Source organism: Phalangium opilio, unplaced genomic scaffold, assembly GCF_054372755.1.
Source record: "Phalangium opilio isolate 3A_F unplaced genomic scaffold, DU_Popi_V2 ptg000344l_1, whole genome shotgun sequence".
Lineage (NCBI taxonomy): Eukaryota > Metazoa > Arthropoda > Arachnida > Opiliones > Phalangiidae > Phalangium > Phalangium opilio.
Genome location: NW_028324227.1, coordinates 1352810 through 1371221, shown reverse-complemented (window position 1 = coordinate 1371221; position 18412 = coordinate 1352810). Strand labels below are relative to the sequence as shown.

Genomic DNA, 18412 nt, shown 5'->3' with positions numbered 1-18412 from the left:
TATAAAAAAATATCAAAACCACTGGCTACTTCTGAGCGATAACATCTTAACTCGCATTTAGGAAGACTAGATTAGGCCTACAGCTCCGGAATTACGGTTTAACAGAAGTGTAAAAGGAAAGGGGATGCAATATAATTAATTTCATTTTTATTAGTAAGAGTAATGAAGTAATAAATAATAAAAATTGGAAAGTTCTTTGTGTGTATCTTGGGTATCACCAAGAAGTGATATCTAGTTTACTAGGGAGAAGATATAAATTTCTAGCTTTATCTCCAATCCAAAAGTAGGTCCGGAGTGTATCCCCGCCATTGGTTCTTGAAAACTCACGTCAAGGCGACGCGAATGACGAAAATTACTTGTATTTTCCTTCTGAAGAGGCGAAATAACCCGGCCTCCTTTTACGTCCCCTTGTATTTCGAAAGGGGGTCTGGGACTATGGCGAGCGAATACTTAGGCATCTTATAACTTCTCCCTAATAAATTAGATATCCCTTCTTGGTATCACTAATGTGTAAATTAAACAACCCGTATCGTAAGTCTAGAACATGTACTGTAAACTGTTTCATTTCAAATGGAATAAACTCATTTAGGAAAAATTTATGCAAAAAAAAAATGGTTTTTAGCAAAACAATGTACAGCGCGGGAAAAGGAAGTCTGATAAACAGAATTATTTTACAAGTGTTTCGAATATTTTGTTGCCTCTCTCCCTATCTTAATTCATTGTAAATCTAGCCTAGGCATAATTTCTAGATTCGAGAGTGCGGTTTATGAACAACGGAATACGAAAAACCCTTTAAGCAAATTACTTTAGTTTGGCAATTACGATTTGGATCCTAGAGAGAGAGAGAGGACCGAGACAAAAAGCTTTTCAACCTCATTTCTTTTCCAAAATTTCCAAGATACAATAATTTAGCGTGAAGCTCCAATAAGGGACAGTATAAATTCCGAGGCAAAAGGGGCGATAATTTAACTAATTACGCTAATATATAGGTCCCGAAAAGGGGAAGGAAGATATGACCAAGACGAAACAGGCAAAACCATTTGCTAATATGGCAGATATCATTTTTGAAAGAGAGAGAGAGAGAGAGAGAGAGAGAGAGAGAGAGAGAGAGAGAGAGAGAGAGAGAGAGAGAGAGAGGCTCTCGAAGTTGGGGACGCAAGCTAGATGGGGTGTTCTCTTTCCCCCCTTGCTTTGGCTTCCCGCTCGCGTTCTTAACTTCACACACGCTAGCTTGGGTCCTCATCAATGCGATGTATCACACCTCCTCGGTGGTGAGAGCTGGTAACCACTGCGATGTGTGGGCTGAGCGGATACGCGTCCTTCCCAAGCCAAGGTGTTGAGGCATCGTGCCGAGGGCTGCATGGTACCGGGGAAGTAAAACTGCGGTATCGCTAACGGTCCCCTCGGGGCACCAGGCGACACCCCGTTGTATCTAGCCTTCCACCCGGGTGGGGGACTACCGGGTGGTGACCGTTTACTTGCCCCCTTACTCGTGGGATTCTTATGGAAACCTCAAACAAAAACAACTCCAAAACTACTAAACCTACGGTGCAGGGGTCTGCTCAGGGCAGAACCCACACTGATACCACTACGCTAGGGCCTGTATCCAGCGATACTCGTGCCGATTTATCGGTGCGTGTGACTGGTCAGGCTTCGAAACGCACCGTGCAACGTCGCCGTAAACGACAGATTGCTCGGGAAAAGGCCAAATCTGGGTCTGGAACGGTCTCCACCCCCGCTGGGGGTGCGGCGACACGTGACACCCATTTGAAGAGGCCTAGAACGGAGGATTCGACTCCCTCGCCCAGTACCTCGCAGGCGGCGGCTAAAAAGGCTAAGTCCTATAGTGCCGTTGCCAGCGCCGAGAAGATGGCCATTGTTAAAAAAGGCTATCCGAAGGCGGCCATCACGGAGGAGGACGTGGGCCCTATTCAGAAGGCGATTCTAGGGGCGCTGGATGGGATACCTTCGGGGAGCCGTCTACCGCGCCTTGCGAATTTTAGCCTGACGGCCGGGGCCCTGGTATACTCCTGTGATGATACGTTCACTGGTCAATGGTTGAAGGAAAACATAGCCGACTCGGTGGTGGGGGATGCGGTGCTCTCAGTAATGAGGGCTAGCGAACTCCCTAAGCCGTTTAAGGTAATGTTCCGCACCAGAGACCAGATCACTAAAGAGCCGGCGGTGCTGTTCCGGCGCCTAAAGGCCCTTAACGATGGTTTTGCTACCGAATACTGGAAGTGCATTCGGACATACGTGGACAGGGCAGTGCGATACTGGGTACTTTCCATTGATGGCTCCTCGCTGGACGCCATTAAGAATGCTGGCTTCGTGGGCTACACTGGAGTGGACAAGGGTTCCTTCAAACTCCTTCAGAACACGGAAGCCACTAAAACCACTGTAGCCGAGTCTGCGGCAGGGGGTGGGAATAGCGAGATGGGGGATCTCGCTGTGGAGCTCTCTGGCGTCGCTCTAGGCACAGAGGGGGAGGGGGGGGCTCATTCGGAAGTTTGTTCTTCCATGGATGAGTCCACCCTACTGGAAGAATCGGATGGGACCCTTCGGGGTTCAGCCGATGAGCGTTCTAGTGGTCCTGGTGAGGGGGAGGATCTTGGGACTGGGAGCTTGCCTGTCAGGGGGGGAGGTGCCACTGGCCCTCTCGGGACTGATGAGGTGTAGCTAGGTCCCTTCTGAACCCCTCTCTTAGGGACCATGGGGACGCTACGTGCGATTCAAATCAATCTGCACCATAGTAAGGCGGCCTCTGCGGTACTCTGCAGGAGGTTTGCTATAGAGGGTCTTGATCAGGCCCTCATACAAGAACCGTGGATATGCCATGGCAAAATCCTCGGTCTTGACGCGGCAGGGTCACTATTTTATGACCATACTGCTGCTAGACCTAGGGCGTGTATTCTGGTTCGGAGGGATCTTTGCTGTATCTCTCTACCGCTGTACACGTCCCAGGACACGGCGGCCGTGAAGCTAGTCCTGGCCACTGGGAATGCCAAGTTGACTATCACGGCCGCCTCTGCTTACTTTGCCCACGACGCGGACTCTCTCCCGACAATTGAGGTGATCAATTTGGTCGATCAATGTGAAAGGAGAGGGGACAAACTAATCATTGGCTGCGACGCCAACGCTCATCACATCACGTGGGGCAGTTCTGACTGCAACAGGAGAGGTGATGATTTACTAGAATATTTAGTTGGTTGTAAACTCCATATTCTTAATCAAAACAATGAACCCACTTTTGTTACTTCTAATAGAAGGGAGGTCATTGACCTCACGCTAGCCACGGAAAACCTCGCGTCTTCCGTGTCTAACTGGCATGTGTCTACTGAGCCGTCTCTGTCGGATCATAGGCACATCTGCTTTACTGTCGCGACTACCTCTGTCCCGGCGGGGACGGAGGTACGCAATCCAAAACGGACCAATTGGACCGGCTATAAGGAAGACCTTATCCTACGCTACGGAGATGGTCACACCCCTAAACTCACTTCACCTTACGAACTTGATAGGGCTGCTGGTGACTTAGAGAGCTCTATCATTGAGTCGTTTCACCGGAACTGCCCACTCAAGACCGTTAACCGCTCGAGGCTTGTCCCTTGGTGGAATGCGGATCTCAGCCGGCTTCGGAAATACACGCGCAGGCTCTTCAACAAAGCCAAGCGCACGGGAGACTGGACTGGATACAGGCAGTCCCTTAATACCTACAACAGGGCCATTAGAGCTGCTAAGAAGGACTCTTGGCGGACCTTCTGTGAGCAAGTCTCCAATGTCCCTGCCACGGCTAGGGTCATGAAGATCCTAGCGCACGACAACACACATCGTCTTAACACTATTAAGTTGCAGGAGGGTGTGTACACTAAGTCTGGGGCTGAGACTCTCAAGCATATGCTGGAGGTCCACTTCCCTGACTCCACTCCAATCAATCCAACAAACCCTGACTCTCTATACCCTGTTCTGCACAGGGCGAAGAGAGAGGACTGGCTTGTAGCCAGGCAGGTTGTTACGATTCCCAAGCTTCGTTGGGCTGTCAACTGTTTTGAGCCCTACAAGTCTCCGGGACCCGATGGGGTCTTCCCTCGGCTTTTGCAGGAGGGCTTAGACCACATCGCCTCTCCGTTATGCAAAATCTATAGACTTTGCATTGCTCTCGGTCACATACCTTGTGATTGGAAGCGATCTAGGGTCATCTTTATTCCCAAGCCCGGGAAGGTTTCCTACCTCGAGGCGAAGGCATTTAGGCCAATATGCCTGACCTCCTTCTTCCTCAAAATCCTGGAGAAGCTGGTGGACAGGTACATTAGAGACGAGGTACTTTCGGTAACTCCTCTCTCTTCTTCACAATTTGCTTACCAAAAAGGTAAATCAACTGAGACGGCCCTTCACGGCCTCACGAATTGCCTGGACAGGGCATTCGAGTTTCAGGAAATTTCACTGGCCGTCTTCCTCGATATTGAGGGGGCCTTTGACAAGGTCTCTAGCTCGGTTATTACTGAAGCTGTTAAGAGATTTGGCATCAGCGACACTCTTGGCCGCTGGATCAAGTCCATGCTTACCGACCGCGAGGTGTCGGCGTCCCTCCTTGGGGACTCTCTAGGGGTGAATACCAGCCGGGGCTGCCCTCAGGGTGGAGTGCTCTCCCCCCTGTTGTGGTGCCTGGTGGTGGACGAACTCTTGGAGAGACTCGGGGGTGCTGGGGGCTGTAGCTGCTTCGGGTATGCGGACGATGTAGCAATAGTCTTTACCGGGAAGTTCCCAGATACTGTCACCACACTTATGAGATCTGCTCTCTCTAGCGTGGAGCAATGGTGTCAGGCGGTTAACCTTTCCGTTAATCCTGATAAAACTGTCCTTGTTCCGTTTACGAGGAAGAATACTAAGGATCTGTTCAATGATATCTCCTTCTTTGGCCAGGTCCTGACAAAGTCCTCCGAGGTGAAATACCTGGGGGTGACCTTTGACTGCAGACTCACATGGAAGCCGCATCTTGATCGGTGCATCAAGAAGGCCAAGATGCTTTTCTGGAGGACCAGGAGCTCAGTCGGCCAGACTTGGGGCCTCAACCCAAAGGCTGTACACTGGCTCTATACTGGGATCATCAGACCCATACTATCTTACGGGGCACTTGTCTGGTGGACAAGGGTCCGGCTGAAGACGGTGCAGGCTGCCCTGCGCAAGCTTCAAAGGCTTGCCTGCATTGGTGTTACAGGGGCCATGAGATCGACCCCAACTGCTTCCCTGGAGGTGCTTCTTGACATGCTACCTCTTCATCTTTTCATTGAGGAGGAGGCTGTCATGGGGGCCTACAGGCTCCACATTAATGGCTGTTGGGTTCCAAGACTTTGGGATTACAGCCATACGAAGCTCTTTCGGGAGTACGCTGCACTTGAGCCGTCGTTAACGATGTGCTCTGACAAAACCGTTACCAGCTTTGATTTCACTAAGCCATTCAGCATCCACTTTCCCAGTCGGGCCGAGTGGACTAACCTGCTGCCTCTTGGCACTGGGGGTGAAACTATTTGGTTCACCGATGGTTCCAAGACTGATTCCGGCGCTGGCGCCGGCTATTACTGCCAAACTACAAGGGTCGGTTTTTCTGCTTGCCTGGGCACCTTTGCTAGTGTGTTCCAAGCGGAAATTGCCGCGATCTGTTATTGCGCAGACTACTGCATTAACAAAGGGTATAACGGACGGACTGTGAGGATCTATTCTGACAGTCAGGCCGCCCTGAATGCGCTGGACCAGTGTCAGATTACCTCTCAACTGGTGCGTAGCTGCCTTGATCTGCTTGCGCAACTGGCGTCCTGCAACAGGGTTCTGTTGTACTGGGTGCCAGGGCATAGCGGTTATTATGGCAATGAGCAAGCCGATAGATTTGCGAAAAGGGGCGCGGAGGCCAAGCTCTTGGGGCCGGAGCCGGCCGTCCCCATCCCCTACGGGCATGTCAAACGGAGTCTGCATGACAGGATGACTGTCATACAAAACCAGCTCTGGCATGACATGGATGGCCAGAGACAGACAAAACAGTTAGTCAATGGTCCCTGCAGGTCTCGTGCTAGAGACCTAATTTCGCTCAGCAGATGGGATATTAGGCTGGCCACCGGTCTTCTGACCGGACACTGTCGGCTAAATAGGCACCTCCATCTGATGGGTCTTGCTGACGACCCCCTCTGCAGGTCGTGCCAGGAGAAGGAAGAAACATCCGCTCACGTACTTTGCGAGTGCGACTTCTTCGCCTCGCTTAGACTAGAACATTTTGATTCACACACTGTGGAGCCCTCGCGGGTCTCCTCCTTTACGGTGGAGCGAATTCTTCGCTACGCTGCGGCTACGGGCCTCTTCAAGGCCTGATTATGAGGTTGCACAATATGCCTTTGGCATCGGTGCTAGGGCGTGAGCCCCGCCTCATCAACAATAACAATAACATCTTGGGTATCACCAAGAAGTGATATCTAGTTTACTAGGGAGAAGATATAAATTTCTAGCTTTATCTCCAATCCAAAAGTAGGTCCGGAGTGTATCCCCGCCATTGGTTCTTGAAAACTCACGTCAAGGCGACGCGAATGACGAAAATTACTTGTATTTTCCTTCTGAAGAGGCGAAATAACCCGGCCTCCTTTTACGTCCCCTTGTATTTCGAAAGGGGGTCTGGGACTATGGCGAGCGAATACTTAGGCATCTTATAACTTCTCCCTAATAAATTAGATATCCCTTCTTGGTATCACTAATGTGTAAATTAAACAACCCGTATCGTAAGTCTAGAACATGTACTGTAAACTGTTTCATTTCAAATGGAATAAACTCATTTAGGAAAAATTTATGCAAAAAAAAAATGGTTTTTAGCAAAACAATGTACAGCGCGGGAAAAGGAAGTCTGATAAACAGAATTATTTTACAAGTGTTTCGAATATTTTGTTGCCTCTCTCCCTATCTTAATTCATTGTAAATCTAGCCTAGGCATAATTTCTAGATTCGAGAGTGCGGTTTATGAACAACGGAATACGAAAAACCCTTTAAGCAAATTACTTTAGTTTGGCAATTACGATTTGGATCCTAGAGAGAGAGAGAGGACCGAGACAAAAAGCTTTTCAACCTCATTTCTTTTCCAAAATTTCCAAGATACAATAATTTAGCGTGAAGCTCCAATAAGGGACAGTATAAATTCCGAGGCAAAAGGGGCGATAATTTAACTAATTACGCTAATATATAGGTCCCGAAAAGGGGAAGGAAGATATGACCAAGACGAAACAGGCAAAACCATTTGCTAATATGGCAGATATCATTTTTGAAAGAGAGAGAGAGAGAGAGAGAGAGAGAGAGAGAGAGAGAGAGAGAGAGAGAGAGAGAGAGAGAGAGAGAGAGAGAGAGAGAGAAAGAGGAAATACAAATTTAGCATTTTCGTGCCGGAAAATAGTGAAACTTATACTGACTAGTGCAGTGCGTTCCCTCGATCGTTAAACAGGGCGGGGGCAGATTTTTGTGGGTTTCCAAGCGCTACGCTGTTAAGCGCCACTAGCACCGGAACCTATTTTTCTACTAAAATTAAATTGATTAAAGGGTAGAATGAGCGCCTGATAAAAGAGGGTTGTAAAGGTCGTGTCTTGTCGAAATTATTTACCACCTTCTCCGCCTTTCATCAAAGCTCTTCATTATTAATCCACCAGTTCCTGGCCTTTCATCAATACTCCCCACAACTTATCCACATGTCCCTGGCCTTTCATCAATACAACCCACAACTTATCCACATGTCCCTTGCCTTTTCTCTACACTTCTCACAACTTATCCACCTGTCCCTGGCCTTTTCTCTACACTCCTCCCAACTTATCCACCAGTTCCCGGCCTTTCATCAATACTCCCCACAACTTATCCACATGTCCCTTGCCTTTTCTCTACACTTCTCATATCTTACGCACCCTTTCTTTGCCTTTCATCAATAATCTCCATAATTTATCCACATTTTCCTTTCTTTTATCAACACTATCCATCTTTTCCTGACCTTCATTACTAATACTTCATTTATCTATAACTACCTACAGAACTTATCAACCAAGATAAAATCATTTACACGCAGGAGGTCAATAGAAAACCAGTACTTCATTCTATAAGGAGACTTGTCCTTTAGGGCAGCGAGCCTTTTAGACTCGGCAGACATTCCCCCGTTCTAAATAATGGCTTTTTATAGGGATTCCTTCAACGATTCAACCCCCAAACAACACCACGGACGGCTCTTTTCAACGCAACATCACTTTTGAAGAGTCGAGGAGAGTTGGAAAGAATTAAATAAAAATAAAATACGTCTCTAACCTTTCCCCCTTTATTTTTTACAGGTAATTCGGAAAAGGGGAGCCAAATAGCAAAGTACATCGGTTCTATAGGGCCTATGAACCTAAACTCGTCTTTTCAAAGAGGCAATATCGTTTCCGATATTTTACGAGAGATCTAACTACGATTACAGGTTTTTCTATGGTATCTTACCTTCATTGAAAAGAGAGTTTTTAGACCTAAATTTGCATTCAAAGTAGGTTTTAGAATTACCGACGCCGTGGTATTTAATAACATACGAAACCTTATAAAGACCCATAAAAAAAAATTAAAACCATTTTAGGAATAAACAGAGTGGAATAAAATTAACCTCTTTTTGATCAAATTTAAAAATCATTTCTAGAAAATCGCTTTTTTTATAACTTGGGATGTTTTGATTATTATGATGCAATTAATGTTTTATCTTCCATAAAAATTGTTATTGAAAGTCATTTAAAATAATTAATTTATTATTAAAAAAATGGGGAAGAGGAGTAAGTAATAAGATTAAAATATTTTTTTTAATAAAAACCTAAATTATATTTTGAACTTAAAAAAAAAATCAAATCAAATTCTTGATGCGTATAAAATAACCAGCTTCTTTTTTTGGCGCAAAGCAGGAAAAAAACACGAATAAAAAGTAAACGCACGATCGATTCAAATACTTTCAGTCAATTAAATCTGTTGTAGGCCTTGGGAATTACGTGAGCGATGTCTTAGCAGCATTTACATAAATAAAATTGTTCATTATCAGCTCTTAATGTTTTTCCATCCATTGAGAAGTTTTAAATGAATTCGTTAGGGAAAGATAAGACGTCGTAAAATTAGTTCCACTTCATTTAAAGAAAAAGATCAGGTTGCATAACACTTTCCCACGATTTCCTCAGGGCATATAACCCTTGCGCCGCGGAGTTGTTTTTTCTCTCCTCGCAATTTTAAAACAAGCAAATAACTAGGCAGATTAGAAACCACTTGAGTATAGTTTAAACCAGTTTTCTCCAAGGTTGTCCCAAAGCTTGAATATTTCACCGGTTTTACAAGTTTCAACTCTTTTTCGGTTTTAGTTTATAAATAAAGTTCAATTTTATTAGCTGCATCAAAGAGAATTAAGAATGAAAGAGTGGAAGAAGATTAAGCTTGAAAGGGTGCCTATGAACTTTCAGTGCAATTAGTCATACTTTTTTTCTAATAAATATTAATTAATTTAATTAGTTTCAGTAATTTATTTAGGTAGAAAGACACACGCGAGACTATACAGGGTGTTTCTGATAAGTTTGTTATAAATTAAAACAAATTCTTTGAGCGATTTTGAGTCGAAAATGTAAGTTTTATGTCCATTTTTCGGTCCGAGCCACTGTTTTCAAGTTAAGATTGGTCTAAGTATTTTACGGATGGCCCCTTACATTTAATTAAGAAACTGGAAAACAATGATTTCTAATTTAATTAAGGGGTCATCCCTAAAACACACACACAAAAAAAACACGATGAAATTCCCATTTTTAATCCCTTGCAACAAAACGAATTCGCTATTCCTCTGCCTATATTTTCATTGCCTGCAAAGTATTTCTCTACCTTAAATGATTAGTTTAATTTCGTTAACGCAGGTGTTAATGCCAAAATTGTCGTCGAGAGAGATTAATATTTATTTTCGATTGCACCTGATCATAAAAAAATATATTTATATTGACTTTGAATTTGAAAAATGTCAAGAAACTATTGGAAAAAATGTCAACTATAACAACATAAAGACATTTTCATATTCTCTATTGACGTTTGTAAATTGGATTTTATGGAAATATGACTTATTATTTTAATAAATCAACGAATCGTAATGTTATTATTAGTCAGGTTTATCTTCTTATCCCAATACGCGTTGTTGAATATCTAGTTTAACTTGAGTATTTAACCTAAATAAACTTAAAATTATGTAAAAAAAAAAAACAACCGTGACTCGAAAATGCTGTTACGAGGTTGATCGGTTTAAAATTTTGAAAATGAGTAAAATTATGATATTAATCGGATTATCTTTATTAGGTTATTAAAATAAAACTATTAAATATTCTTGCTTCGCTGCGGACTCTAGTGGCAGTGCGGAGAGATGCATTAAATACAAATTAAAGTATGTGAAAGTTAACGTCAACTAAGAGCCCATGGAAACATGACAAATTCTTAGGTCTTTTTATGGATTCTTCGTTTTACTAAAACGTCACGACAAGTGACGTAATCATTAAAAGCCCTGCTCTTAAAAATTCTAACATGATTATACGTAACATGTAATCGGTGTACGGGGAATTCAAACATGTTTAACCCCCGGAAAAGAAAATAAGTGTCGCGTCGTGTTAAATTGCATGTACATAATAAATGCAACGGTAGAAATCATAAAAGCCCACACTCCTTTACATAGGTAAACGTGGCACATCTACACGGTGAATTGTGTAAAACAAAACCGAGACTTTTGAACAATAGACTGCGCGGAGGTTACTAGTTATTTGTTGTATATTATTAACGACTTCATATATTGTGTTGTTAGATAATAAGGTACGCGTTTCTGTCAATAGATTATTAAAGCCTTTGACACTAGCAACATCATCCTTCATTATTTCAGGGTTCTTACAAATTTTGAATAACTAATTTCCCTGACAATATTTCACCTCTGCTCTGATCACCATAACACAATCATGGAATTTCTAGGGCTCTATAAATTTTGATCTTTAACACTACCCGTAAAAACAAAATGAGGATTATGAAACAACTCCTTAATCAGAACCCACTAATTTCTTTACTTTCCGGGAATTTTTGCTAACATTTAATAAATTTATTCCACGATAATATTTCCACGTTTGTATGAACGCTGCATGCAATACCCTTCTTATTGCACAGCCAAAATTAACAACCAGCACACTGACATTATCTTTAGTACGGTAACGAAATTCTAAATATGACTGACTGCTTATAAACGCAAAGAGATTTATATAAATAATAAATTGCTGATAGAACCCTTCCCTCCCTTAAAACGAAAGTTAAGCAACGAAAGCTTAGCTAGCAAATTACGGTTCCTTAAAATGAATCCTTCACGTATACTTTTAAGGATCAAGGTGGGGGCCAACAATTAAACATTCTTTGAATGAGAGCGCTATCTTTCTCTCTCTCTCTCTTACTCTTAGAGTGGGAAGAATATGCAGAAATCAATAGGAAGTACCGAGACGATGGTTGCAACAGTTTCAGGGATGCTACGAGAGATAACGCTGACTTAAGTTAATCGTGGAGTCGGACATTTTTACTGCATATAGGCATAGAAAATAGGAGAAATTTTCAAGAAAGTACGTTCCGATATGAACTTTATCCAATTCTTGCAGTTTTCAAATTCCTTTGCTTATCCCTGACGGTTTTTAATTGTCCTCAAATCTATTACATTTTCGTATTTTTATTTCTAAAAAAGTTATTCTCAAATTTCCACGGTTTCCAATTAAACCAATTCTTCCTTAAAAATTAGTTAAAACTTTTGTTAATTTTAATTTTAGCTCGACACTAAATTCCTCGAAAGTCAAAACTCCCCCAATTAAAAATTGACGCTCGAACTCAAATTATAAAGCTTTCCTAGAATTTTCTGATTGCGTTTACCTCTGAAATATTAGAGCGAAAAATAAAAATCTATCCCTACTCCTACCATTTTCTAATGAAAATCTGTATAAAATTGGTTCCTTATACCGGGAATTAATACCTTTACTACTAGTAAAGGTATTAACTCCCGCTTATACTTAAAATGCTTTTAATAATTTTGAATGAAAATTGATCGTACAGCGATTCAAATATTCTCCAAATTAAAAGGGGCTATTGCAGCAGGGTTCAGAGGAAATTTCAATATTGTAAATCCCCGACTTTTCCATCTTACCCCTGATCAAATTTTGCCAATCTGATCCCTGACCATTTTAAGGTGTTTACCAGAACCCACTTCATAATTACATCTGGCCCATATTTATCATTGCAATCATGGTTTGATGATTTCAATCCCTGACTTTTCCAGGCTCCGTACGAACCCTGTACATGTACTTTTACTTTTTAATTTGACATCTTTGTCCCGAATAGTAAAACAACTCTCTGTCGGGCAAGCCCCCACAGTCAGTAAGTGTCCGACTAGTCTGGCCTTACACTGGCGAAGATGAAGCAGAAGCAGAAGCCAGAGAAAAGCTAAAATTCTTATCTATTTCCATTAACGCCAAAGTTGAAATACAAGGTCTATTACCCTTTTCCTTTTCTGATTCTCTTACGTCCCTCGCTCTCACCCCTTTTATCCCTCAGTCCCCTCTCTCTCTCTCTCTTCTCCGTCTTTCAATGGATCATTAGTTTGAAAACGAGCGCGCCCGAGCTCTTTCCTTTTCTAACAGAGAAAGAGTATAGACTATATCCATGCATGCATTGAGTTTGGAATATAAATATACCCAAGAGGTATGTACACACATACGTTTAGGTCTATTCCTAATTTTTATATTTTAAAATTTCACGTATTCAGCGTGCAATGCTTTAATGCAGGTTAATGAATGAAAGAAACGTTTAGTTTTGTGATTGGTGGAAATTGAATCGTGTGACACAAACTATTTTAGTTAAGTAACGCTATCAAAACCATTTTTTTAAAATCTATATAACTCAAAGTCATTTAGCGTGCAATGCTTTGAAGTATTAATGAAAGAAACGTTTAGTTTTGTGATTGGTTTAAGTTGAATCACGTGACAAACTGTTAGTTAAAAAGAAAATGTCATCAAATCAATTTTAAAAATAATATTATAATATAATATATATTCGAACGGTGTTTGGTATATTACAGACACGCATGTCTAACTGTAGCATATGTTCATAAGATATAAACTTACGCTATAGGTGTAAGGAATTCAAATACTGGATAGAGAAGGGCTATACGTGACCCGCAGTAAAGGCGGCAAGTGAGGTTGTCGAGGGAATGAATCAACGGATCTCGGGTTCCCATCACGAACGTATATACACATCTCAAAATAACAACAAATTCACATTTCGCGAGTTCATTTGGGATTTTTGGCTATTCCTTCTATGACATTTAAATTTTTTGAGATTTTTTATATATTCTTCCATTTCGTATTTGTAGAATGAAGCGTACCTCTAGGGCATACAAATTTATATTTCAATCTCATTGATTTTACCAGCCTAGTCCTAGTGGCTTTTGGAACTTTATATTTCCAAATTCCATCCAAGCCTCGTTCTTAGCCATCCAAGCCTCGTCGTAGGGAAGGATTAAGAAGAATAAGCAACGGACGGGGCGGACGAAATAAAACGCAGACATTGGCGTTTATCAAATAGGTAAATACCAAGGATGATAGATTTTAAGTGGCTTCTTTGGATGCTATTTAAAGTCACCCATATTTAACGAGGAAATACAAAAGTATAGTAAAAAGCGCTGATGATGGACAAAAAAGGATGAAAATTTAACATATTCCGACTTTAGCAGACTTTACTCATTGCGGAGCGGTTCAAGCTGTAACAGCTGGTTATAGGCCTAGTTACATTTACGAACGGGGTTAGGCTTCCTGTGTCAAAGATCATGTGGTCTATACAACATTCGGTTACGGAGATATAATGTTCTCCCAAACAAGGAAATAGGAAATCATGTGGTGGATAAATAGGAAGGAACACATGTGGAATAGTTAGCTTTGCTTTACCAGCCAGCGTAAGCACATTGTCTACTCGTTTAATAGTTCGCATCAATTATATAAAGGTTCAATAACCTTGTTTAATTGAAGCCTATTGATGCCTGACATGTCTTAATAATGTCAGAATTATAGGATTAAATAGAACACAGATGAATTACTTTAATTATTTAAAGTAGTAATTAAGATGATAACTAAGTGAAATAAAACTAAGCCCATGGATTAGTGGATCAAGACAAATTAAAATTAATTTTCCCGATTAGCAACAGCGGCTAATTAGATTCATAATTAGACTTTGAAACTTTTAACGAAATACACTTTAGTCTTAAAATCGGAGAAAATTTCCAAAAAATATCGAATTTTATATAGAAAGCCTTCAAAATTATAACGATTATAGGACCTCTATGGCCCAGGACGAGTTAAAATAGTCATAACGGATAAAAATTTTAAATAATCATAATGGGTTCCGATTTTAGCAGACCTTTAAACCACGTTATACCAAGAACTCATTGCGGTTCATAGGCAACAGCTGCCTCAGTACAACAATTGAAGTCTATACCGCTGTTGGAAGCTTTGTCAAATTCAATATTGATATATACAGGGTGACTGCCAGTAATAAAGGGGGGGGGGATGTTACTTGGGAGAAATCTTTCAAGTCGAAAATGTTCTATGCCATTGGATGACGCCTTAATTATATGCTAATTTAATAAAGGGGTCATCCGTAAAATACTAAAACCTAGATTTAACCTGTCATAGAACATTTTCGACTCAAAATCGTTAAAAGAACACCCCTTCCCTAAATTTCCGATTAACCTTTCCGAAACACACTGTACATTTAAGTGAAAGTCAGTTAAAATTCGACTAATTGCAATATAATACGACCCTCCTACATACTTAAATAAGGGTGGAAGTTGAGAGGTAATATTTAATATCTCTATTATATAGTAGTCCGTTTCCGGGAACCTATGCGCGGCGGTCTCTATGTTCCGTATTAACCACCGCGATCCACTTTCTCACCGCGTTCTCTGAATAGTGAGTTTCTAGAGATATTCGAAGGCAAGAGAGTCCTTTTCTCTTTTTGGATTTTTGTCACGCGTTTCTCTGACCTCTTAAAGGAATACTGAAACACTTTTGAAGCGTAAATTCCGCGCGTTCTATGGTAACCTCAAAATATCACTAATTAACCAGAAACTGACTGAAGAATTAAGAACTCTTTCAAATTTAAATCTTAATAGACAAGGATAAATTGAGTTCAGAGTTACCACAGCAAAGACTGTCATTCTTATCAAATGGTCGGAAATCCCCCCCCCCTCCTGGATTAAGGGAATAAATAAATTCCCCTTACAACTATACAGAAGGATAAATATAAAATTGTACAACAGCGTGTGGCCTTTGGTAAAACGCGAGTATTTTTCATTTCTTTTCAATGCTATTAGCGCGGCAACGTGGGCAAATAATGGCGCGGAATGGTACCGTACATATTTGACGGGGGAAAATATCAAACACGGCTTACCTTTCCTTGCGGTCTTTGTAGGAACAAATGGTAGGTGAACGCTACCCAAGAGAAGAAAGCTAAAATGATTATCAGGACGAAGGTCCTTTTACGCATTGCAACATCACCCCCCTGGACAAGTCATATCTGTGCGAAGAAATAAAAACAAAACACGCAAATACGTAAGATAAAAACGAATACAGTCAAAGAAGTGAAGGCCCTTATATCCTAGATTGTATCTGCCTTGCCTTATCTCCTATATACCCATTCAACGGAAAAGTACAGGCATTGTTTTTCTCCCAGTAAAATTATATCTACAATTGCAGCACGCCTTGTTCAACGTACTATAACAAACCTGACTTTGCTAGTGCATTATCATTGTTCCGTGTTAATAGAATTGATACAAATTATCACAAAAATAATGACCGTATAGGTACAATATTTATCAAAACGTTTCAGTATAAGTTTATAAGATAATGTTCCTTCCATAAGTATGACACTACCTATACTTCGTAATGCTATAGTCTTACAGCTCGAATTAACTAGTTCGAGAACGACAAGCGAGAATTGAAGACCTACTTCAATCACTTCGTGACAAGCTCTAGTTTGTGACCAGTGACAAACTTACGGAATATATCTTATGAACTTATGTTTTTAGTTACATTTCGACATTTAATAATTACAGTACTTCCGAGTATTTTTAAAAGGAAAACCGCGTTAAATAAACCTGCATGCGTAATTTCTTTGATTCATATTATGACGTCACTTCAAGCTTTGGCAGTCATTATCAAAAGTATATTTTATATTAGTTGAAAAACAAATTTCTTAAAATTTTTAGCCACTTAAAGGACAGGCACCGCGTGAAGCCATGATTATTTTTAATATTTCTGTTCAAAATTGTGTTATAAATACTGAGAAATAAGCGGGTGTCAACGTCAACCTCTTTATATGTCAAAAAAGCAGATAAATATTCAATATTTTTGTGAGAATTGTGCAAATTCATGATAGTAAAAAGAAACCGGCAAATTTTATTAATACTAAGGTATATCACGAGGGATTTTAGAATTTCCTAACACGTGCATGCTGGTTATCATCGATAATATAAGGGCAGGTAATTTCCATCCCTCAACTGCCAATTAATTGAAATTGACTCGTTCTGCTAAAATTTTCGTCATAATTTATTCACGAGTCTTGAGGGGGTATACTACACCTTCGCGTGTTAAGTCGGCGGAAACGCCGTTTCGTAATTTCGGTTTGGCAACGTAGAATTACAACGGAAGTTTCAAAGTATGTTTATAAAAAATTCTCCTTAAAACTTAACGTCATCTGACGTTTTGACAAACAACGAAAAAACTTTTTAAAGACGCGTAGATTCGAGGTTTTCTTTAATCCCTATCCCACAGTCGCTAAGCTTCGTCCAAATTTAACCCCGCGCGCTGCATCCGTGCCTAGTGCGCCTAGAGCATCCCGTAAGAAAGACCGAGGCTTATCGAGGAAGCCAAACTGACGTACCATTAACCTTAATACCGACCGTTTATTAAGCGTAATTTACAATACTATCGAAAGAAATGAACGTCAATAACTTCTTACCTTTAACAGCTTGACGAGAAACATCAAAAATACAAAAACTGAGAATGCAAAAGACGCCAATAATCCCCGTTTTACCGCCACGCACAGAACTGTACTAGCCGCCCCGAGTCTCCGACCGTAGCGAACGCAATTTCGGATTGGAAGCCTGAATGATACTGGCCGCTAAATTTTCTTTCCCCCAAAATTTTATAGCGATGGTGTCGCCATCTATACGTCATATTAGAAACTAGAAAAGCGCGGGAAGTTTAAAAAATGGCGCAAACCCGCAAAATTGATATGGTAGAATAATATTTTCCCCCAAAACAAGGTAATAAAGCTAAGTAGCACGTATAACCATTGAAAAGAGGCGTAGGGTTAAAAACCTCAATACTAAAACGTTATACGCGCTTTACGTGTCGTAAAAATTATGTTTTATCAGGTCTTTCTTTTTCGCGGTATGGTTGGGCAAACTAAAAGGGTTTTATTTTTCATACTGTTCAATTACCCATTATAGGCTTTAATGTACCTGACGTAACTAATGTAACCTTTCTATCCTTTTTGTAGCGACTTAAACTCGGAAACCTCAAAGTGAAAAAGGTTTACTTCAATATGTAGGCGGGCAGTCGCCGCTCGAAATATATATCATCCGCCTCGAGGGATTTACTGTAGAACTTATTATGTTTTCTTGTTTGGTGGATAGTGAACTTTTATGCTCATGAATAAAAGATGCATTTTTTTCCCTTTCCATTTCTACCGAGTATCATTTTACGTCGCAGAGTTTTTCGGGTCAATTTTGCCGAGCCACAAACCTATTTCTTTTTTATCATTCCTTTTTTAAGCTTCAGAGCTGCCAATAGACCCCTTGCGAAGGTGCAAACGCCAAGAATTCAAGCCTAAATTGAACCATAAGTTTATGCAATATGTTCCATAGGTATGACCCTTCCTATACTTCGAAATGCTATAGACTTAATGAGAGCTAGTTGGAGAAAGTCGCGAGAATAGAGCTATCCCAGTTGTGACGTCAGTGCCCAGGTAAAACACCACGGGATTAGCTTTGGCAGTGGGCGGCTTTTTTTGATACACCAAACGAGTGTCATATTTTTCTGTGTGTAAAAACAGCAGTTTCTCACATATTAGTGTCACTTTTATGAATTTTTCTTCTGTTACTTAGCAAGGGGTCTATCGGGGAAACATCCCCACTGTTGGAATTCAACCTTTTATATTTTTATAGTAACATAAAAAAAAGTGGTCGTAAGAACCAAAAGTGAATATAAAATTGCGTCTCAGCTTTACTCCTTTTATTTCCGCAAGATTGGCTAAAATAAGAAGCAATTTCGACTCATTTCTGTTTTCCAAGAATTTCATTAAA

The 18412-nt window shown here is 41.0% G+C and overlaps 1 protein-coding gene across 4 annotated transcripts in view; it reads right to left on the bottom strand.

The window, feature by feature from the left end:
- The window catches only part of LOC149609973 (alpha-1,3-mannosyl-glycoprotein 2-beta-N-acetylglucosaminyltransferase-like), a 30708-nt gene extending 13506 nt beyond the window's left edge, over nt 1-17202 (bottom strand). For all 4 annotated transcript variants that reach the window (XM_089860045.1, XM_089860046.1, XM_089860047.1 and 1 more), the window contains exons 1-2: nt 17065-17202; nt 15496-15621 (exon numbers count right to left, since the gene is read on the bottom strand). In XM_089860045.1, coding sequence (XP_089716171.1) covers nt 15496-15591 — 96 coding nt within the window. In that variant the 5' untranslated portion in view covers nt 15592-15621; nt 17065-17202. The remainder of the gene's footprint in view (nt 1-15495; nt 15622-17064) is intronic.
- Between the last annotated feature and the right edge of the window lie 1210 nt (nt 17203-18412).